Here is a 24,607-nt window from a genome sequence, read left to right as displayed (position 1 = left end):
AGGTAATAATCATGATGGCAACATTTCTCAAGAACAGCCTCCAACTGAGCCCTCCAGGCCATGTCTCTACTTGAGGAAAACCACACTGGGAGCTGGTGTTCAGCGTCTGACCCAGGTTTGGGACACTGTGGTGCCAGACAGGAGGTATAAGCAGTTTTCCCTCATGGGCTCTTTTTGTACAAACTAAACTATTTTAGTGGTAAAGAATGACGGCCAGAAAGACTTACATAAACTGTAAACTAGGAGATGATCTCAGTTACTTCATCTGTACAATGGGATAATAATATCACCTACCTAATATGGCTATTAAAGGCTTAAAAAAGCACAAGTAGGTACAATGCTTGGCACAGGGTCTAGTGGGCCACAGTGAGCGGTGGAAGTAATCATTTCTATGACTGCTGTTTTCCCCGGGTGATGTGACATTGTTACGGAGTCACGGACACTCTTGGTACTGCACAGGCCAATTCCACTTCAGGAGGAGGCTGGGCTGTCTCACGCACCCCTCCATCGTAGGCTTCCTCCAATGACTGATGAATAGACGGCAAGCATTCTGGGAAGGCAATGAGCCCGACAGGCTCTGAGCCATGGAGCCCCGAGGCCCCGCTGTTCAGGAAGAGCCTGGGCAGGTGATGGTGTTCCTGCATTGCCTCACCCAGGACACTTGGCAGCGCTAGTTCCTTCTGCCGTTTCCTCCTCCCACTCTTGACTGAGTCCAGCCCCAGGGGTTCGCCAGTGAGCTTGTCCTTCCTGCATCTACCCTCCGTGCCAAAGGCCCCTCCGTGTCCCAGGTCTCCCCATGCATGTGGAGCCTAACCAGTACTGATTAAAGTGTATTGATGTAAAGTGTTTTATAAAATTCACTGTCTTTGAAAATATTCCACTTTGTAGTTTTTTTAATTACATGAATAACAAAGGCATTTGTGGTCTAGTGAGGCAAAGTCCGTAATTCTGGCGAATATCTTAGCCCTCAGACTGTATCTCACATCATCCCCAGCTTCAGCTACGCTTCAATCACTAAAAGACATCTCTATTCATTGTTCTAAGATGGGGTGGCAATTTGTTCAAGTGTCCGAAGCTACCATTTGGAAAAAACTGTGTTAGGCCATGTGGATGAAGTGGCATTTGGGCGCTGGTTTGTACCAGTGAATGCTGTAGACAGGCATAGCTCTGGGTCTGAGATGATGTTGGCACTGAGTCTAAATAAACCACTCTAAATAGTGACACTATACTTTCCAAGTGTTGGGTGTGAATTGGTTTTCTGGTCATGTTCTGTCTTCCAGAGCCATGGTAGACCTCCGACCATGGGTCTCATGAAGGAAGGAAAGGGCCCTACAGGGGAAGGATGTAGGGTCTGGCTGCTGGGGAGCAGTCTCCTTTTGAGAGCAGGGGCCCTTGCCTGACCCCCCAGGGATCTTCTCAGACACCCGGCTTTTCAATTCCACTCTGCCAAGGGTGGTTCTGTCTGCAGCAGCTCTTGAACCAGGCTACACTGGACACCTCATGGCTGTATGGCCTGGTCCAAGCCAGTGTCCCGACTGACCTCAGACTTCTCAAAGCAGGTGACGGTCATGAGGATGTTGTCAAAGTCGGTGCAGCTCCACCTCAGCACGTACATCCCCTCCTCGCTTCCTTCTTGCCGCAATTTATTGATGGCGTATTCTGTACTAGAGGGAGAAGTAGGCAAAGGGAGAAAGAGCTCACACCAAACAGGACATTGAACCTCTGGGCTATCCACTCTCCTGAGCTGCCTCAAGTCTTAACAGCCCCATCACACTATCTGCCCAGGATCCTAAAGTCCCCTCTGATGCCATCCATGAGCATAGCGGAAATACCGAGTGGCCTCAGGACCGATGGAGTCTCCAAGGTTGAGAAGAGGCCTCAGCCTCCTGCCCAAGGCAATGGGCCCTGCTTGTCCCCACGTTCCCCACAGACATCGTCTCCAGCTCGAGACAGAAGAGCCTCTCTGGAGGCTGGTGATGAGGAGCTGCCATGCCTCCCCTCCACCCCCAGCCAGCCCAGTGGGAGCACAAACCTCATGGCGGTGGGAACTGGAGGCCATGTTGTTTATTGTTGTATCACCATGGGCTCACAGTGAGTGAATACATCAGTGAGGATTGGACAGATGTTAGTAGGAACAGGCCTGTCTTACACTTCTTTGTATCCCCAGGACCAGTGAGTCCTGGCATGTAGAGAGCAGTGAATACTGACTGAATACATCCCTGCATGAGGTGAGTGCTGCTTGCTTAGCAAAGTGCTGGTGAGAGAGGGCTGCCACGGTTCGTGTGTTTTAGAGAGACAGGGACATTATGTACTTTCTAACTGCGCCATGCCTTTGCATGTGCTGACCTCTCATCTGGGTACCCTTTCCCCACTTTAAGGCCTGGCAAGCCATCAATGATTCTTTGGTTTAATCAGATTTGAATGCCACCTACTCTGAGCAGGCTCCTTAGGCAGGGAATGTCAGCATCCCATCAAACATGAAATATCCATTCATTCAACAAATACTCACTGAGGGCCTACAATGTGTCAGACCCTGTGTGTGGTAAGAAAGCAGTAAGCAATGCAGCCCCAGGCTTTGGGAGGTGAGGGTAGTCAGACCAGGAACAAATGTTATGTTATGTAAATAAACAATAGTATCTCAGGAGATAACAACTGCCACTGAAGGAAAATAAGGCAGAGTGCAGCGGCCAACATGTATGGGATGGAGAAGGGAAAGAGGTATGATTTTATATAAGTGGTCAAGGAAGACTTCACGGATAAGGTGCTATCTGACTAGCACCTGAAGGAAGTGGAGGCTGTGCAGATTCTGGAGGAAGAGCATTCTGGGCCAAGGGAACAGCGACTGCCTGGACCCTGAAGCACAACCATGGCTGGGACATTGGCAGAAGACGCTTTTCAAATGCTCAACCCCTTGCTCTGCCATTCTTTGTGTGTCTGTTTCCCTATGAGTCTGTGAGCCTCTCAAGGCCAGGGCCATGTGACTACTAAGCTACTTGTCCACAAGATAGCTGGAAGAGGGAAGAAGGTGAGAAGCACATCGTGTGGAAGGTGGCAGAAGAGATGCTTCCCCAGATATTCTGTGGTCTGAAAAGAGAGGCTCAGAAGAAACACAGCAGCTGGCTATTTTCCTTTGCCTCAAGGGCTGTCATATGTAAGAGAAAGTCAACAAAATCCCTGTTGTCTCAAAAGGCAGATATCAAGTGAGTAGGCAGAAGTTACAGAGAAGCCAACTACAGCTCCATATCAGAAAGGTATGCACATCTCTCACAGTCAGAGCTTGAATCCATGGGCTGCCTCACACATTGCCCATCGCCAGAGGTACTTCAGCACAGGCTGCCAGTTCTGAGATGCAGGTGGGACAAGGCATCCCACACAGCCCCTTCTGGCCTTAAGGCTGTATCACCCTCACGGTCCCCACTCTTCACCTGGCACCTTGGGACAAGCTGACTGACAATTCCATTTACTACACTGTCTGATGCTGAGATCTTCATCTGATCTTTTTCTTCTTTCATATATTTTAGAGATGGGATCTCGCTATGTTGCCCAGGCTAGAATGGAACTCCTGGGCTCAAGTGATCCTCCCACTTCAGCCTCTCAAGGAGCTGAAACTACAGGCACATGGCAGCACGCTCAGCTGTGGTCAGTGTTTCTTGAATTGCCCACATTGTTTGACACAGCAAGAAATCAGAAAGTGTAGTACTTCTTGATCAGCTATGGAGAGGTGAGGGGGTTAAACTATGAGGGGAGATCCAAGTAAAGAAGTAGCATTGAGGGGCTGCTGCAAAGAGGATGGTAGGAGATTACAGGAAGGCCTGACCAGAGCTTGGACAGCAGAGAGGAAAGGAGGACAGCCAACAAGTACCAGGCAGCATAGTCAACTGGCCTGACCTAAACAATGATGACATGCCCCATCACTAAAACATGGGCTCTCTGCACACCAAAGGCAACTGAAAAGGTTCTAGGACCAACCAGATTGGACCATGACAGCCATTCTGTATGTTGTGGACGATCAACGGGGGGGCCACGTCGGTGCAGAGGTAATGATGGGCGTCTGCTGTGAGCCGGAAGTAGCCATCTACCAGGGACACAAAGGACAAGGCCTCCTCGTGGGAAGAGAGCTTCAGTTCCTGTTGAGAGAGAAGAAATTCCCATGGTTACATCATGTCTCTATCCGCTTAAGCGGCTAACTCTGTAGGGTGGTACACAGTGAGAAGATTTTTCTAACCCAATGGGAACCCCAAAGGGAAAACCTTTTCATTGATACTAAATATACCCCTTGCATTTATTTATTTATTTATTTATTTGAGATGGAGTTTCACTCTGTCGCCCAGGCTGGAGTGCAGTGGCGAGATCTCGGCTCACTGCAACCTCTGTCTCCTGGGTCCAAGTGATTCTTCTGCCTCAGCCTCCCAAGTAGCTGGGATTACAGGCACCTGCCACCATGCCTGGCTAATTTTTGTATTTTTAGTAGATACAGGGTTTCACCATGTTGGCCAGGCTGGTCTTGAACTCCTGACCTCGAGTGATCTCCCACCTTGGTCTCCCAAAGTGCTGGGATTACAGCCGTGAGCCACTGCGCCCGATCCCCCTTGCATTTATATGGGACTTTCACTGTTCAACACATTTTCCCATCTATTATCTCAAACTATCAGATGAGGTTTGTGTGTGTGTGTGTGTGTGTGTGTGTGTGTGTGTGTGTGTGTGTGTGTGTGGTGTGTGTGTGTGTGTGTGTGTGTGTGTGTGTGTGTGTGTGTGTGTGAAGCTGTGGCAGGCAGGGAGACATGCAGAGAAGCTGTCCCCTGGGTCTCAAACTATCAGATGAGGTTAGTGTGTGTGTGTGTGTGTGTGTGTGTGTGTATGAAGCTGTGGCAGACAGGGAGACATGCAGAGAAGCTGTTCCCTGGGTCCAGACGGGAGAAGAGGAAGCCTGAATCAAGGTGGCAGAGGCACAAAAGTGGAGGTGGGAAGGGGCAAAGCATGCACCGTGATCTTGGCACTCAACAGTGAATGGCTGAATCAGCACTATTCCTGCTTAGGAGAAAAGAAACGGAGGCAGTGGGGTTCATCTCATAGCAGACTTGCTCTGGAAGGTGAAACTCCTGGATTTTAATCTAGGAATAATCCCAGGCCCAGTGAAGAGGTTGCTAGATGAAGCCTAGGGAGCTCTGAGAGTTGGAGAGAGCAGAGCTCTCAGAGTGGGAAGAGGCAAAGGCACCTGTGGAGAAGAGGAGGGAGGGGATTTCCATCAAGGGAGGTGTTCTGAAAGACACCTGTGTTGTAGATTTGGGGTACTTTTGTCCTGATCACTGATCCCTGAAGAGACTGCCCATTTGAAAGGAACATCAGGTCAATCAAGAACATTTCCTGGCAAGGGAAGGTATGCAAAAGCCATGATTTAGAGCTTTCACTCACAAAAAACATTAAAAAGCATCTGAGGCTTCAAAAGAGGACAAAATGACTCTTTCATAGCCCTGTAGAAAGGAGAGGCAGGTGGTAGAAACGAGAGGACAGTGAAGGGAAAAAGGAGCAGGGGAGACAAGCCACTTGGCAGGAGGGAGGTCAGGGGCCTACTGCAGCTGTAATGCCGAAGGAAGCATGCCAGGGGCTATGGGCAAGGAGGCCTGGAGAGGGCAGGGTCACCATAGGAATGGCGCCTCAGGAAAGAGAAACCAACTGAGCACACTGCCTTGCGGGTGTGACCAGGCACCCACCTGCGGATATCCCTGAAGAGCAAATTCAAGATGCTCTGGAACAAGGGGCAGGCTGGCCTGAGCAGCCCCTCACCCAGCCACGTGATAAGCAAGACCACATCTGCACTTACATTTCCTGAGAACAGGAGTCTAAACAGAAATGAGGGATGCCAAGGAGATGTAGAGAGAAGTGATACATCAAGGCCTGACTTGACAACATGCTGGTATCAGGGTTTCTTCAAAGTAGTGCCTCATTAAAGGGCTTGGAAATCCCAGGGCTGGGAGGGGACAACGAGGGCGTGAGATTCTAAACTGGCAGCATGGAGCAGTGGTCAACCCTCAGCTCAGGCTCTAGAGCCAGCTGCTCTGGGTTCAAATCGCAGCCTCTCCACCTGCTAGTAGGGTTATGCATATGGAATCATCATTTTTATAGGTCAAAATGGTCAAATATTGGCAATTTCAAATGCTTTAGCCTAACAGCTGTGTGGCCTTGGACAGGTTACTTAACTGCTTCATGCCTCAGTTTCCCCTTATCATACCCACCCATAGGGTTGACATGAAAATTAAAAGAGGTGATATTTGTGAAGTGCTCAGTATAGCAAGTGCCTGACACATAGTAAGGGCTAGTGTGGTAAAGAAAAACAAACTAACGGAGGAATCAAGTATTTCTTTCTTCCTGCCCTCCTCCTGCTCCCTCCACAGCACTGTAGCTTGGCATAGAGTCGCTGGCCCATGTGGCCAGGGTGAGCTCTGACTTAGATGATGGGTGCACCAACTTGTGTTGGTGCTAGACTTGACTGTGTCAACCAGGACAGGACAAGATGGGGCAGGCTCATAAAACGTGCACCAGGCATGCACCACGTTGAAGAGCCAGATCATGGACATGTCGGCCTCTCCCTCACTCCCTTCAGGGTCTCTGGGGGATGATAATGCCTTAGAAGCCAAAGCAACACAGGCAAAATGCACAGGCAGGAACCAGACAGAGCTGGGCAAGTGCCTGCCACTTTCTCACCGAGTGACCCTGTGCAAGATCCCATGCCTCCTGATTAGCCTCAGATTCCTCATTTCAAGTAGAGCTGATGCTCAGTCCTCTAAGGTTCTCATAAGGACTAAGACAGACCAAGATACAGGCATAGCATACAACACGGGGCCTAATATCCAGGATGCAGCATATAACACAGGGCCCAATATCCAGGATGCAGCATATAACACGGGGCCCAATATCCAGGATGCAGCATATAACACGGGACCCAATATCCAGGATGCAGCATATAACACGGGGCCCAATATCCAGGATGCAGCATATAACACGGGCCTAATACCCAGAATGCAGCATATAACACGGGGCCCAATATTCAGGATGCAGCATATAACACGGGGCCCAATATCCAGGATGCAGCATATAACACGGGGCCTAATATTCAGGATGCAGCATATAACATGGGGCCTAATATTCAGGATGCAGCATATAACACGGGGCCCAATACCCAGGATGCAGCATATAACACGGGGCCCAATACCCAGGATGCAGCATATAACACGGGGCCCAATACCCAGGATGCAGCATATAACACGGGGCCCAATATCCAGGATGCAGCATATAACATGGGGCCTAATATCCAGGATGCAGCATATAACATGGGGCCTAATATCCAAGATGCAGCATATAACATGGGGCCTAATATTCAGGATGCAGCATATAACACGGGGCCCAATACCCAGGATGCAGCATATAACACGGGGCCCAATACCCAGGATGCAGCATATAACACGGGCCTAATATCCAGGATGCAGCATATAACACGGGGCCCAATATCCAGGACGCAGCATATAACATGGGGCCCAATATCCAGGATGCAGCATATAACATGGGGCCTAATATCCAGGATGCAGCATATAACACGGGGCCTAATATTCAGGATGCAGCATATAACACGGGGCCCAATATCCAGGATGTGCTCCATCAACAGCACTTCTTCTTTTCTCCCTCCATTTCACATCTTTCCACTAACATCCATCTGAGCTCTTCTACTTCTCCCCCTTCACTTTGTTTTTACTGTATTTTTCTAATAAAATTAACGTATGTTTTTTGCTTAAAAAAAAGGAGGGGAGAATAAGAAAATTAAAACCACTCATAATGCCACCATAAATAAGTAGCTGTTAATATGTGGTGATTTTTCTAAGAGCATGTGTATACACATGCATACCTATTGATATTTTGAACAAAACTGGTCCCATTCTATAGGTAAAGTTTTATATCCTGCTTTTTTCCCTGACCTTTTTTCCAGGTCATTAAAAAATTCAGCAACCTGATTGTCTAATATTCTGCTACTCAGGCAAATTGTGATTTATTTTCCTATTCTCCTATTATTGTATATTTATTTTAAGAATTTTGACACTTTAAATACTACTGGAATGAACATTCTTATTTGTAAACCACAACCTGCCTCTCACATTGTTTCTGGAAGATAGATTCATTCTCTAGATTCCTGAACAGAGGGATATATAAATATTTTCAGGGCTTTTAACAGGCTGCCAAACTGTTTTCCAAAAGGTTATACCAGAAAGACAAGTTATTCTGAATACAAGAGAGTGACTGTCTGCCCTAAACCGTATCACCAGGCTCTTCCTCAGCACTGAGCGTTATCGTTGTGACATAGTATCTGCCACATTTTGGCAGAACGTGGCCTTTCCTGGTGTTGGCTCCATTCACCTGAAGAGTGCTAGCTGTCTCACCAGCCGCTCTCTCTGCATGTTGTTGGCTGTGACTTCCCGACACAAACAGGTTTATTTTGGCAGAGTTCCCACTTCCTGCTTGTTTAGATTATGTCCTCAAGTGATACCAAAAAAGAGGACGTGAGATTAAACACTCCTTCCTCTGTCCGAGAGTCACTGGGGTGTGCCTGACACCACACTGATGACTGCCACTGTGGCTGAGGCTCACCGGAGGGCAACGAGAGGCTTCCTGCTTTGCACTTCAGCTCAGCAGAGAGGCCGTGCCAGAGCCCTCGGGAGGAAACACTGACATTCGCTGGTTTTCTTTTCCTTCAAATCCACTAGCTTTGTGAATTAAATATTGACGCTGAGGTATATTTGGGAGGGAAACAAATCCTAAGGTGGATTCACATTTCTGAGACCAAAGAAAGGCACTGGAATGTATCAGTGTAACTTTAGAACACTGATAATGCCTTGGTAATAGGAACTTTTTGGCTTCAATAAGAAAATCCTATTTTCTCTTTAGGACAGGAACTCTGAAAATCATGTGCTGCAGAATGGAACTCAGCAATTCTCCCTCTCATCACCAGATCCAGACTTAGCTTCTGGGACAAACTTACCATTTTCCTGTTGTCCTGCTTGTTAATGCTGACCACAGACTCCTTTATTACAATGTGAGTGATTTCAGGGAAGTAAGAAAAATTGTTCCACTCTTCCCGGATCTTGTTTTTCTCCTCATCCTTCTTGTGTTTATTTTCCAGTTTTTTCCGCTTCAGTTTTTTTTCCTTCTCAACAGAAACAACCTGATAAGATACATAAAAGGGACAGGGTTAATTTGCTTTCTTCATGCTGCTGGCAAACCTACGCAGGGCCTAGGCCCAAGGAAGAGAAAGCCAGCTCATCAGGACCTGCAGAAGGATTGGGGGAGTTGGCACCTGCAGGGTTAGGACCAAAGAACTGGGTTATATCAGGGAATCCTGGGCTTTCCCATCTGGAGGAGACCTTAATGAGCACACTGTCTAAATGATACAATATGCAACGTGCACGGAAACTCAGAAAGGGAAATCGCTGCTCACTAGACATGCATCTACATTCAGGTCTCCTCACTTACAGACTACTACACAGGCTCTGACACAGACAGATAACATACTCTTCCCAGTTACCACTGGGCTGAACATGAGCTTTCTCCTTCTATCACCAATCGTCTTGACTTTATAACAGTACTCAAGTCGGGATTTTCCAGAGAAGACATGAATCTCATGCTTGAAATAATCTACACACTGAATCATATATATTTGCACAAGTGAAAATATTTTGTGTCGCATGAGCCCTGGAGACCAGAGATCTAGGTTAAGTTCCTGCCTCTGCCAGTTACTTAACTAGTTACATCATCTCTTTGAGCCTCATTTTCCTTATTCATGAAATAGAGAGCTTACATCTTCACAGGGTTCCCTGAGATTAGACAAGTGCTAACTAACACAGTATAATACCTACTATATAGAAAGCCCTCAATAAGTATCAAACATTATTGTTTTAGCATGAGAATAAAACAGGAGGAGAAAATGAGTCTCATATTTTATTCATTTATTTAATTTTTTGAGACAGTGTCTTGCTGTCACCCAGGCTAGAGTGCAGTGGCAAGGTCACGGCTCACTGTAGCCTTGACCTCCCAGGCTCAGGCGATCCTCCCAACTCAGCCTCCCAAGTAGCTAGGACCACAGGCATGTGCCACCACATCCTGCTAATTTTTGTATATTTTGTAAAGACAGGTTTTCGCCATGTTGCCCAGGCTAGGCTCGAACTCGTAGGCTCAAGTGATCTGCCTGCCTCTGCCTCCCAAAGTGCTGGGGTTACAGGTGTGAGCCACTGCACCCACCCACATTTACTTTAATATTATTAATTACAGTAATAATAATTGTAACAGCTATAATAATTTATTCAACATTTATTATATTGCCAGGCTTTGTGCTAAATGCCATTTAGTTTCTTCACAACCTTATGAGTTAGACAGTAGGTACCTCCATTTAACAGATGAGTAATTTTTAGCTGCTGATAAAGGTGAAATAACTCTCCTAAGGCCATATAAGTCATGAAGCTAGGATCTGAACCACGTCTACGTGGGTCTAAAACCCCTGCTCTTAAGCCACTCTGCTCTATTTCTTCATCCAATAAATATCTCATAAAGAAGCTTCCATAAAGCAAAATCAATTAGTCAATTTCGCGGAGCCAGAGGCCTAAGTCCAATTCTTAGCACAAATGCCTATTAGTTATGACCTTTGGCAAATTTCTTAACTTCTCTGTGCCTCTTTGTATTCATCTGTAAAATGGAGATAATAGCAAGACTTCCCTCAAAGGTTTTTTTATTTTTAGAAATAAATGAGTTAATACTTGTAAAATACTTAGAAAAGTACTTGGTACATGGTAAACACTCAGGAGCTATCTGCTATTGTTATTATACTACTACGTATTATACATGTTGTTATATTTCTCTACATAACTCATTAAATACTTATTTAGACCTTGTGCTTCAGGGATGAAATAAAAGATGAATGATACATGGTCTCCTAAATAAACTCAGCCTATGGGAGTGATGGATATGCAGACAGATGACTCCAGAAGGATAAACAGCACATGCTATGTGACACGGGAATGTTCTCTTTGATCGACTTCCAACAGCCACTTACATTTGGTTTATGCCTCCACTGGATTCCAAGATTCCCAGTCACCATCACTTCGTAGCAGAGAACGTTTCCACTGTCATTTGAATGAAACCAATTCATCTCATTTTCTGATGAAATCAGTAACATGGAAGTCTCAAATATTTCAGCACCGTAATGTTTTGTCAAAGTTTCCAAGGTAGCCAAGTATTTCACCTTCAGATCATGTGTGGACACGCTGCTGTCACAAATGGTCTTGTTGTTAAATTCCTTTAGGAAATCCTTGAAAACATTATTTATCCGCATCCTGGTGAGAAGGTTCCTCTGTCTGATGGACTTATTCAATGTTTCTGGAATATATCGCTTGTAGCTAAAAGAGAGTAGAAAAGTATATCTCTTTTTCATGTACAGGTTAGGAGAAAATGTTTAGAAACAAATCTAAGTCCATGAATCCACATGCTGCAAATGGGAAAGGGAGATCTATTCCCAGAGGACATTAGATGGAGTAAGCACTGAAGATGACCATCATAAGGAGATGCAGGTGAATAGAAACTGGGAAAGAAAAGAAAAGCACATGCTCCACAGATTTCACTGAAATGGGAATTGCTACAGGTAGTGCCCAATTTTCTGGGTCACCAAGGCAGGGCATCTACATTTTTGCTTGCTAGCTTCACCATGCTTGTGCACGTTAGTACTCACATCTACACACAGTTATTAGGATTGAGCATCAGTTAGAAAACGGTCTGCAAGGTGTTAGCAGCAATTATCTCTTCATATGATAAGAAATGCTTCGTATGTTCTATGTGCATGTCTGATTTATAACTTTTCTAAACAGATTACATTTTTTATTTTAAAAATGAGAAAGGCTGGGCACGGTGGCTCATGCCTGTAATCCCAGCACTTTGGGAGGCTGAGGCAGGTGGGTCACCTGAGGTCGGGAGTGAGAGACCAGCTTGACCAACGTGGAGAAACCCGATCTCTACTAAAAATACAAAAGTAGCTGGGTACGGTGGCACATGCCTGTAATCCCAGCTACTCAGGAGGCTGAGGCAGGAGAATCGCTTGAACCTGGCAGGCAGAAGTTGCGGTGAGCCAAGATCACGCCATTGCACTTCAGCCTGGGCAACAAGAGCAAAACTCTGTCCCCCCACCGCCCCCACAAAAAGAGAGCGAGAAAGAGAGAGAAAGACATACTAAAGCTAATTAATACCAAAGACTTAGTGTTTGCCATGTGAATATGAGTCAGATATATTATTTAAAAGATAAACAGGTAAGCTAAAAGATTAGTTACCTATCCAGGTGCTAGTGGGCGAGTATCTCTAACAAACAGAATCTAAACAAGCTGACATACTACTAGAACAGGGGTCAATGTTAAGAAGAACGTGAGTAGCCATGAAACAAAGAACAAGTCCACCGGGGGCCAAACAAATGTGGAGACTGATTTGCTTGTTACTCCCAGGACTGAGACAGCACCTGACCCCGGGTCATCGCTGACGCATGGAGTGGCTTCAGAACAGTAGAAAATTGTGAAGTTTGGGATTTATCCTCAACAAATGTTATTTTTTTTTAGATTAATGCAATAGAAGAACTGTCATTTTTCAATTTAGCTTATGAAAAAATAAAGAGGAAGTGCCCAAAGTGAAGGCCACAGAAAAAAGAGAAAGCAGCAGTTGAGCAGTATCGACTCGACCCCTGCGTCACTGAGGAGCGAGCTGTGATCTGCTCTAGACTCTAGTCAAGCGCAAGGAGAAACAAGCAGCAACCTAATGAGAAGACGCACGCCGCCTATCACAAACAATGCAGCTACGCTACGAAATCCCTTCTTCAAAATGAGACTGTCTTCATTTATGACCATCCTAATGGTCCACTGGTGAAAAAAAACTACTGGATGTCATAGATGGACAGAACTTAAATATTCCTTCACAGAGACTTGATCTCAAACGATATTTTTAAGTAAATGCAGTTTTCTTGAGATATTTAATAGTTAGTTGATCAATTCTCACATTAGAATTAACAGCTCTGTAGTGAACTACTGTAACACGTTCAGAGTTCAGGCTTGGGATGGCAGTAGCTGCTTATAGAACTACACTGAGAAAGATTTTTAAGATGGGTCCAAAACAAAAGGAAAAAAAATGCAGTGATAGATGACAATGTCCACCATGGGCAAGGAGGGGATGGAGAAGGCCTGGGGGTCACTAATTTTATTGGCATCCTCAGCTCAGAAATTTCACCCAAGCACAAATTTCTGAGATTAGCAGTCAACATCCAAAATCAAGACACAATTATAATTATGCTACGTGTATGTAGTAAACATTCTAAATAAGATCTGGGTTTCATAGAGAGCAAAGGTCAGCCAAACCCTGGCAGTAATTAAGCTGAAACGTGTAAGAACCTGTAGAAACACCACCATCCTCACAATCAATTCTTCAGCCAGTGGAAAGCTTTACCTGATGTCCTTGGGCAGTTCTGGCAACTGCATCTTCTTCATCATGGCATAGTGTGAGATGGCCAGGACAGCCATCCCCAGACACTCGTTCTCAATATCATGCCCATCCTGCTCAGTCTTGGGGTCGCGAATAGGAGCCAGGCATTTCACCAAATCATACTGTCCCTAGGAGCAAAGGGGAGAAACCATGAGAGTCCACCCGTTTTTGATCTTGAGAGGAAGGCTCCCTGCACAGGGAGGTGCCGCCTAGAAATGCAGCACAGCAACGAGACGAATCAGATCGACAGTTTCTCTAGCATCAGAGCTCTTTTCAACACAGTTGGGTGTGAAGGCGCTCAGGAGATGTTCTCCCACGCTCATTCATTTAACAAACATTGACTGAGCACTATGCCAGGCGCTGGGGAACAGTACAGACATATGAAGTCCCTTCGCCATAGAAGTGATGCTGACAAACACTGTGTACTAGGCCTGGACTGTGCCAGAGCAAGGGAAGGTGATACTGGGCTGAGGTCTGATCATGCATTAATTCCACAAACGTGCTTAGATGGCCTTGTCTAGGAGCTGGGTGTACAGAGTTGATGGGGCTCTCCCTCCATTCTGGTGTAGCTCTAGAGAAAGGGGAACATTCCGCAGTGCATCATCACCAAATGTACATTTTCCCACATGTGCCGTTCGAGTTTCCCATGGTGAAATGTATCACCAAAACATACCCCCTCACTGATGGAGGTACACAGCATTCTAAGAACTAATGGGAACTTTAAACACAAAAACTAAAACGGGGCTAACCAGCAGTGCCCAGCCTGGCTTTGTACAGAGTGAAAACGATAATTCCAGTGCCAGCTCCCACTGATTAGACCTAGCCTCAGTGCTGCCACACAGTGCTTGGTTCCTTTATTTAGTCCTCATAACACCTTACGAGGTGGATGTTAACATCGTCATCTCCAACAGATGAGGAATCTAAGGCACAAAACGGTAAATAGTCCCTATTCAGTCACTCCTTCATTTGGTAATTAGTGAGAACTAATTATGGGCTAGATGTTATTCTAGGTGCTAGGGATACAGCAATAAACTAAACCACGTTCCTGATCTCCTGGAGATTCTACTCCAAGGAGAAAGAAAAGAATAAATGAATAAGAGTATCTAACGTCAGGTAGTTACAAAACCCCAAGTCAAGTAGAAGAACTGAGTACCCTGGGGGCCCAGGGCTTAGCAAGTGGTAGGCTGGGATTAAATCTAGACCTGACCAGGACCACTGTTCAATGCTGTGCTACAGCCACACTTGGTCTTCATCAACTGACTTAAAGTACACAGAACTCTAAAGTGTGAACTCTTTAGCCTTTCTCCAGCTTGGGGCAGGGCAGGCACAAAGCCTGGGAGAAGTGTTCCTCCATACGTGAGATGCTCTCCTTCCCTGAAGAACTTCAGATTAGTGATTTTTGGATGGAGGGCTCCCACTGCTCCCGTTTCTCTTCTTTTCACCATGGGATATCTTGTTTCTCTCAGATGAGGAAAGGTCACTGACATTCCAAAAACTTCTGAGGAACAATGATCTATGCCAGTTACGTGTGACGAGCAAAGCAAAATCTGAAACTGTCCTGTTGGGCTGTGGTTTTTTTGTAAACATTCTCTGTACAGCTACCTCAAGTCACTTATTCCTGAGCCTCCAAAAGGTCAATCTAACGCCATGCTTATTCTTCAAGTATGGCACACTCTTCCTTTACACCTCTGCTCCCGGGAAAGGTAAAGAATAAATCTCAGCGATGGATACACAAAACTGGGAAGCTGAATCCAAAAAGACCAATCTGAAAATGGCCAGTTCATTTTCTTTTTTTCCACACAGTATCTGCCTGGGGCTGTGCACCATCCCCTTTGTCTGTTGTCTCTATGGCAGTCCTAAGGCATAGATGGAATGGAGATTATGGACAATTAGTAACTAAAGCCCTACAATGGGACGTAACTCTGACACAGATACAATGATACGTGTGTGATCTCACATATAATGGTATACTCTAAGGAAATTATAAACAGAACATGTACAGGAACATCTACGTATGCAGTTGTTCACAACAGACTATGAAGTAATAGCATAATAGGGAAAACGAGAAAAACAGAAAATGTCCAGGAACGGGTGACTAAGTTAAATAAATGGTAGCTTTTCCTCTGGACTCCAGCCTCATTACTCAATTTCCTACTTGAAATCTCCACTTGCATGCTTCACAGGCATCTCCGAAAAAGGACTCCTGATTTCTGCCCCTTCCCCACCCTCTTCCCCCAAAACCTTCCCTGTGTGGGGAATGACTCCATCATCCATCCGACATCACCCAAAACAGAAACCCAGCCATCATCTGATTCCTCAGATTCTCTCAGCTTCCACATCCAACTCAACAGCAAATCCTATCAATTCTATCTTCAAGATGAACGGCAGATCTACTCATTTTTCTCCACTGCCACTGTTGCTACACTAGGCCAAACCAGCATTTTCTCTCCCAGGATCATTGCTGCGGACTCTCAGCTTGTATGTTTGGAGTGTACTCTTGGACCCAGCACAATCTACTTTCCACATATAACAAGAATCATCACTGACTTGAAACATACATAAAATGAAGCCTTCCAAATGGCTTCCCACCACACTCAGGGTTAAAGCATAACCCCTTGCCAGCTCCTACAAGGCTCTGTGTATGCGATCTGCCCCCACCTGACTCTCCAGCCTCGTTCCCCATCACCCTCCCCTGGTCTGCAGCCACATGGCCTCTCCTCGCAGCTCTACTGGCCCTCGGGGCCTTCCCCCATTCTGTTCTCTCTACATCAGATCTTTTCAACTGAGGCTGAGGGGAGAGTCGGCAATATTGAAGACATTTTTGGTCATCATCGCTAAGGAGAGAGTGCTACTGGCATCTACTGGGTGGAGGGCAGGGATGCTGGTAAATACCCTACAACGCACAGGGCAGGCCATCACAGCAAAGAATCATCCAGCCCAAAAGGTCAGTAGTGCTGCTGCTGAGACACTCTACATGGAAGAAACACTCCCCCAACCCTCTCTTAGAATTGCAGATTCCTTTTTATTCTTCAGGATTCATTATACATGTTACCTCCTTAGAGAGACCTTCTCTGATCATATGATTTAAATTAGGTCTTCCCATTGAAACTCCCCTGTCCATATTCTCTATCGCAAGCTTCTGCTTTCACAGTAGTTTCCATAATTCCTTACGTATTATCTATGTATCATTTTATTTGCTTGTTTTCTAACTTGATGTACATCTGATGCATGCAGAGGCCATGTCTGTCTTGTTCACTCCAGCATCTCCAGCACCTTAGCAGGTACAAGTGCCTGAGGCAAATAGTACACAGACATCCAGTCAATATTTGCTGAATAAATGAATTGTTACAAAGTCATTAAAACAATGAAGATCAGTATTTTAATTGACATTTGAAGAACAAACAATTAAAAAAATCAGATTAAAAAACCAGTTTATAAAACAAAATCAACCATAAAATATTTTCAAAATTTATACAGTATCTAAATTTGCGTGTTAAAATCAGGAAGCATACTACCAAAAATATTAGCAATCTCAGAGTAAATGTAATTTCAGGTGATTCTAATTTCTCTTTTGGTTTTTTTCTAGCGTCTAATCTTTCTACCCTACCACCAGTGACAGAGTGGCCATCTCCTTCCTCCCCAAACATTACTATGGCTGCTGAGAAGTGTCTTCTTCAGCCCCATTGAATTAAATCTTCTATCAAGTAGAGCTTCCCTCTGACCTCTGCACATAAGGCTATTAATACAGATGAAAAATAAAATGGTAGGAGGTGGGGGTAAAAGAAAGGAATAGGAAAGAAACGAAGCCCGAAAGCCCACAAGCTGGATAACCAGCCTCTTGGAATGCTGAAATGCTGCCTTTTTTCTCCCCACTTGGGGCAAGTCCAGGTGTGGCAAGAACTTACCCAGAACAGGCCTTAAAGCACTCTAGCACCACCAAGTTCAGCTGCACCAGGGGGTCTGAGCTCTACAATGCCTCTCCCACCCCACAGACTCCAGCTTCTCCTGGGCCCAAACTTCCTACCTGAGCAAACAGATACTCCAGTGAGCTGGCATCAAGGAGAGGGGTTGCATCTGGAACCTTTTTTTTCTCGTAGCCATTTTTCTGCTTCTTTGGAGAATGACGCCAGACTGACTGCTCATTGTCGTTGGTTCCATGCCAATTGGTGAAATAGAACCTAGAAGGCAGGAAAATGAATGCCAATTGTGGCAACGGGGACCTAGATGTGGGCAGGGTGTCCTGGCTCACCAACAGTGGTCAGTGCCAGAGGCTGAAGTGCCCTGAGAAGCAGGCAGACGACCCTGCCCCTTGCAGCCCCTCACCATCTCTTTCCTTCTTACTAGCACTGTGTGAGAAGTGTCCCATCAGCACCTCCTCTATGACTCAGGGAGCTAAAGTGACTTCCCAAAGATCACAAAGACAGCTCCTCTGACTTCTCACTATGCTTCCAGAATAGGGAAACACCTGCTGACTGGAACTCCATGCTGACCACAGCTCCCTGCACGCTTACCATCAGCCACACTGCTAAGCCCATTGTACCTCGAATCCAAGACTGATTTGATTGACATTTTAACGTTCCTGCAATTTAGTTTCATCACGCAATCAAGATACACAGCTTATGTGGCAGTGTTTCCTACTTCCCAGATTGCTGCTATTAAACTGATGGTGTATCTTACATGCTGAATAGGATTTTAAAAGACAGCTACCCAAACACCACCACAAGCGTCATGAAACGAGTTAACAAGCACTTTATATATATTATGTTATTTAATCTTCACAGCAACTCTACAAAGTAGGTTTCATTCATTTTACAGATGAGGAAAACTGAGATTCCAAGAGGCTAGGTAACCTAAAACTACAAAAGCCTGTTCTCTTAACTACTACAGTTGACCCTTGAACAACATGGGTTTGAACCACAGAAGTCCATTCATACACAGATTTTTTTTTTCCAGTAAGTATATTGAAAATTTTTTTGGAGATTTGCAACAGTTTGAAAAAACTGATGAACTGTGTAGCACAGAAATATTTTTTTTAATTTCAGAAAAAGGTACATCACGAATACATAAGATATATACAGGTTACCAGTCTATTTATGTGTTAATTGTTTACGTTATTGGTAAGGCTTCCAGTCAACAGTGGGCTATTATTAGTAGCTATGCTTTGGAGGGTCAAAGTTATATATGGATTGTCAATTGCACAGGGGGTTGGTGCCCCTAACCCTACCTTGCATATGTAACTTCCTCTGTCACCTGTAAGAAAAACACAGTGAGTTCTGGAATGTGTGGAAGTGACTAAGAGAAGTGACTGAGCCAAGCCAGCCCAGGCCATCTGTAGGCTACAGACTCAGCTGGTACCTAGGTCTCTTTCCCTTGACTTGCCCATGAACTAATGAGAAAAGAACCATGTCATGGAGAAGCAATAAATACAACTCCCTCTTTCCCTGCAAAAAGCTGCTGCTACACTTCGACATCTGTCACTGTGCTATGTTTGCAGAGCCTAAGACAAGCCAGGCCCTGAGTTAGGGCCTGGGATGCAGAGGGCTCTCAGGCATGTTTCTCGCACTCTGTGAATTCCTGTCTCTGGGAGCAATCGGTCAGGTCCAGCAGCAACTATCCAGCAACATACAATGGGGCACGTATCATAAGCAGGACTACACTGTGACTTTCATAGGCCCTAAACACTTTTCCCTTCCTCCATAAAAAATATTACACGTTATATTTCTCAACTATGTGTTCTGATTTTAAGTGAAATTAGACATTTTATGGTCTCCTAACAAGTGTGTGCTCTAGGCACTGTGCTTAAAGGATAAGTTGTCTTTGGACATATGACAGTCTCTGGCGAGGTGCCAAAGAGAGAGACAGGTCGTCCTCCATTGCCAGGGGAGGTGGCAGGAGGGGAAAAAGCACCAAGGAAGGGAAGCTGGAACAGAATAATTAAATGCCAGGCTATAGAGCCTGGACCATACAAAGCAGGCAGAGCAAAGAACGAAAGCCAAGCACATATGAGGCACGCTCTCCCGGGAGGGAAGCCCCCATGGAAGACAGAAACGGAAGCAGCAGAGAGAAGCAGATGCCTGTGGCATTATTTGAGCAACGCTGTGAGCTGTGCGCGGAAGCAAAGGCTGCAGCTGTCCTGTTCACCACTGAATTCCAGTGCCTGGTCCCTAACAGCTACTGAACACATGCTTGATAGATAAACAAAAGATGAATAAACTCAGGGAGTAGCAATTAACATGAAAAGGATAAACAAAGAAGTTACTTTAAAGGTAAAAACCAACATTTTTATAATCTTCAATGATTCCATACAGCCCATCTTCCCTGTGATTTATGAAAGTGACTGAGAATTTGACTATGGGCTTTGGTGTCTCTCTCACACACAGAAAGAATCACACATCTACGGAGCCACGGGCAGCACGAGTCACGTCAGGCCCCTGAAGCTGCTGGACCATTCCCTTACCCTCTGCTGGTGACAGTGGAAAGCTACGGCTATCAGCTGGCAGGGAGGCTGCCACTCATGCTGTACCCAGGCCTGGCACTGCTCTTCAAGGGTAGAACAGAACACATGCCCAGGAGAACTTAGCCATGATCCTCTCCCTGGGACAAGCAGGAAGGAAGGAGTGAACCAGCTACAGAGGTTCAAAGAGGGGTTCTGACAGAATGGCCAACAGGAGGGGTAAATGCTGTTTGATGGCAGAGGAAGGCAGTGATAAGAGAATGAGAAGTAGGTACAATATGGAAAGTTTCCTGAGATAAGGAAAGAAAAGGGTCCTGAGGATGGAGGGTGTTGTCCAAGAGAGAAGAATCTCTGGTGAGGTGCCAAGGGGAGAGACAGCTCGCCCTCCGCTGCCAGGGGAGGTGGCAGGAGGGGAAAAGGCAGATGTTCCCTGAGCCAGCAGAGCCATGACCTTCTTCTTCCACATCCTACTGAGTCTCTCTGAGAAACAGGCCTCGGACCTGGTAGAGATGAGGGCCCAACAAACTCCCTCTGGGCAGAATGCAATCTTCAATCTGGTCTGAACAAGGATATTCTTCCAGGCTGCTGAGAGCCCTGTGGGAACATCTTTGTCTTGGAAGCCTTTAGGTCAGATACTCAGACAGCACTAGGCTGAGGAGACCAAACAGAATGTGTAGCTTCTCCACTGGAACAAAGGCTAAAGGTAAACAGAAGATCAGGGAGCCTAAAATAAGGCCGGCAGCTTCCTCCTTAATAAGATGTCAGAAATATTAAAAAAACTTTAAATCCGTGACTACCAGAATCAGTACCCTCCTTATCACCCGTAAGACCAAGCTTCAAGACACACCGAAGACATTCCACACACCTTTTTAAAATTAATTATCAAGGTGCTCATCAAACCTAGTACACAAAAATTCCAGATACTATAGCATGCCAATGGAAAAAAAAATTAAAAATGACATTAATAAATGATAGAATGATACCTGCCTATATTCCTTTTCAAAATGACGTGGAGGAACAAAGCAGGAAGAAAGGAGAAAGAAAAAAAGATAAATAGACATCAATCAGAGCTACACATTGCAAGTTTTTGAGAAAATTATTTACAGATAACTGCATATTTTAAATTTATATGCAGATATTATACACAACAAATTCTCTTTAGGCTTCTACAAAATGTTTTAATGGACAGTGAAATTCAACTGTTTAAAAAAGCAAGAAAATATTTTTTGAAAAGGAATATGGAATATGGTTGTCTTATGCTAAGATATATTATAAAACAACAACTATCAAAAGCATTATCTAAAAACAGAAAACGATAATTGAAATACAAGAATATTTCCTAAAGTAGAGCTGGTATTCCACTGAAATAATCACCAATATTTATTTTCATTTACACCTCCTTTAGTGGTGAGAATATGAGGTTTCAAAATTTTTGTAGTTTGTCATCAGGTAAATGTTTTAGCTTAGGGTGGTATTTTTTTTTTTCCAAGTTCAAAGAGCCTGTGGTAACAAAGCAATATCCTGTTGAAGCACAGTATCGGGTACAGAGTCAAGGTGCTAAAAGTGAAGCAACCCTGCACTTCCAGGCAGCTAATAGAAAGAGGGAACAGGCAAAGACAGCCTTTAATAGCCAGGCATTCAGACAACCCAGACTAGTGCCTCAAAGAGAATTATAAAGCTAATAAGACAATTCACTAGATGTAATTTTTGGGTTAACTCTCTTCCCTTTTCTAGGTATTAGTTTTTCCACTGAAAAAAATGAAAGAGTTGAATTCGGTAACTTAGGTCTTTTCCAAGTCCTAAAAGCTACCGTTCTAGACTCTGAGCTGAGTACAGAAACCTAGAGGGAAAGAATTAGAACCCAGGGACATACCCCTTCCAGACTTCAAACTGCAACAACCCATTTCAATGCTGATCACACAGCCAATCCCCAGGCCACAAAAAGCAAGATTACATGTGGAAAAACAAAGCCAATAGCCAGAAGGTTCAGCTGGGACCTGAAATCTCCACGGCACACAGCTTTCCTCTCCAGGTGAGACTTTGGTTAAGCATAGAAAGAAGAGGAAAAAGTCAGCCCTAGGATGATTATCAAAGAAAGTTAGATCTGGTTCAGTGTCCACTGACAAAAACATCCCAGTCATTGTGTAATGGTGACAGCTCCACCAAATTCTCCCAAAAATAGTAGCTATGATACTGTGAAGAGTCTCTGAGATTTCAGACGGCTTTTCTAGCAAATCCTGCATTCTATTAGCATCTGAGCTAATCTACTGATTTAATACCTATGTAAGTTAACCTGCTTTTCAAAAAGGATCCACCCTATTTATAATCTCCACTGCTAAACACACATTAACTTCTGCTTAGCAAGTATGTAACTAACATATTTTCCATTCTAGTTACTGAACAAATATGTTGACAAACTCAGGAGACTGCGGCTATTGAAGTACTGACTGTCTGTGTCACCTGTGACATTTCACAAAGTCTGCAATATGGGAGAAACGGCAGGTGCCCATCAGAAGAAAAATTACAGCTCAAGGAGTAGTCAAAACATCCACTCCCAGAGAGCAAGGCCAACCTAGAATTTCTAGTTAACACTTCAGGCAATGTTTCTCAAGCTTTTTAGTTGCAACTTTTATTAAGAAAAATATTTTATATCATGACCTTTATATATAGTATATATATATATATCTCTCTCTCTCAAAAGTTTAAAAAATATATTCTTAGATTATATATATATGCTGATAGTATCGTCTCCTGTTTCTTTTTCTTAAATTCACTAAATTAAATTGAATTCATAACTGTGAATCCACTAAATTAAATTCATAACTATGATTACCCATTTGAAAAACTCTGCTGTAGGACACTAATTCTACTCAAAATATCCTCTGCATTACCAAGATTTCTTTTCTAAAATGTGGCAGAGGAAGGTGATCAAACTCATCTTGAATTGTATTCCAAATACTGAAGAAGTCCTTTCTCATATCAAGCAAATACAAAAGTTACCAATTACAAAAATGACTACAATACTTCTTGGTAAGTGACTCAGGGCCCCAGGCTGACCACTGTCCCTCAGTGCAGAGGGAGCCAGGCAGGTACCAGGTCAGTACTTCCCATACCTCATCCGGTAGTGGAGCCGGAGGGACATCTTGTCATCAACGGTGATGGTGCGATTTGGAGCATACCAGAGCTTGGTGTTCTCGTCATACAGGGCAAAGAGGTTGTGACAAAGAGGAGAGATACCTGAGGAAAAGTAAAAAAACACACCAGAAAATTAAGGCAGATACATTTGGCCATCTGTTTCTAAACCCAATATATGCAAAGATAAGGAACTCTCTCATCCACAAAGAATCTGGGTCACTCATATCCTCTTAGGGCAAACAGACTTCCAACCAGGTTCGGTCAGGCTGTTTTGATCATAATCATCAAGAACTATGACTCCCCAGAAATGTGCAATGTAGCTCCTGGCAAACCAAATTTAGATCATTTAAAAATAAAACTCTGATGATATTTCTCATTACAGGTATCCGTGACAGAGTCTTATCAAATCCAGCTTTAAAAAAATCCCTATCTGAGAGGTTCACAGATCCTGCCTGATGTGCACTTTGCTAAAGAGAAACACTCTGGGAGTTGGGGAAATCTTCCATCTGTTTCCTACAGAAAGCACTTAAACAATTCTAACACGCTTGTGATTACATATCAAACATGCAAACAAATTCCTGGCAGTAGTATGTAAAATGCATATTAGAATAAATAATAACCAAAGCGATTTTTGTCAGTGATTAAAATCTATTACCATTAATAATAAATATACTTCTTAAGTACTCTGTATGATTATCACAAATATTTTTTATTTAGTAGCCAACTAGCAAGAAGATATATGGCTTCACAAAGCTGGCCCAACAGTGCTCCCCTGCCTCTCCACTCCACCAGTTGCCTCCGTCAATAAGAGAATGATGGGAAAGACCAGGGAGATTATGAAGTCACTCACTTCTACGCCCATGATTAAAATTTTATGAACCTGTAACATAGGCAGGTTGAGGGGAGAATGACTGCCAATAATCAGCTATTACTGATATTTTCATAAGCAGCCAGGCCTCAAACTAAGATGAGGTAAACTTAAATGACAAAAAACCTGGGAGAATATGAGGTAATAGGCACTTGTTTCCCAAATCGGACATCTGCAGTGAGACTGACACTGACAGGGCCCCCTCCCTGGCCCAGCACACCCAGGCCGGGACTCTCTCCAACGCAGACACTGAGTTAAGAAGCTACAGATACCTTGGCAGCTATCTAGTGCTCTCCTGAACACCTCAACTTTTAGTAACACATGCTTCTCAAGAAGTGTGAACAGTTACCCTTCAGAAGTTACAGTCTTTCTTATTAAGCCGAGAATATGGAATTAAACTGTAAAGGGAAGTTTTCCTTGGGAACATAGGCAAATGGCTTTTGGATTCAGTATTATTAGGACAAATAATTCAAATATGCTATAGATTTTCATTCATAAAGTGGGTTTGTGGACTGGGCTGGAAACCCAGCCTTTCTTTATGCAAATCCACATTTGAATGTGCACCAACACTTACATATCTGAAGTGCAACTTATTTTAATCATGG

At 44.4% G+C, this 24,607-nt stretch overlaps 1 protein-coding gene across 6 annotated transcripts in view; it reads right to left on the bottom strand.

Annotated features, from left to right (window-relative positions):
* The window catches only part of JAK1 (Janus kinase 1), a 235,316-nt gene that overhangs the window by 23,099 nt on the left and 187,610 nt on the right, over positions 1 to 24,607 (bottom strand). For all 6 annotated transcript variants that reach the window (XM_032137308.2, XM_058430812.1, XM_032137307.2 and 3 more), the window contains 7 exons: positions 23,113 to 23,236; positions 17,570 to 17,723; positions 13,510 to 13,673; positions 11,090 to 11,432; positions 9,026 to 9,208; positions 3,970 to 4,127; positions 1,541 to 1,664 (listed from right to left, as the gene is read on the bottom strand). In XM_032137308.2, coding sequence (XP_031993199.1) covers positions 1,541 to 1,664; positions 3,970 to 4,127; positions 9,026 to 9,208; positions 11,090 to 11,432; positions 13,510 to 13,673; positions 17,570 to 17,723; positions 23,113 to 23,236 — 1,250 coding nt within the window. The remainder of the gene's footprint in view (positions 1 to 1,540; positions 1,665 to 3,969; positions 4,128 to 9,025; positions 9,209 to 11,089; positions 11,433 to 13,509; positions 13,674 to 17,569; positions 17,724 to 23,112; positions 23,237 to 24,607) is intronic.

The sequence above is a fragment of the Hylobates moloch genome, unplaced genomic scaffold, assembly GCF_009828535.3.
Source record: "Hylobates moloch isolate HMO894 unplaced genomic scaffold, HMol_V3 SCAFFOLD_18, whole genome shotgun sequence".
Taxonomy (NCBI): domain Eukaryota; kingdom Metazoa; phylum Chordata; class Mammalia; order Primates; family Hylobatidae; genus Hylobates; species Hylobates moloch.
This window is presented reverse-complemented; position numbering and strand designations above follow the sequence as displayed.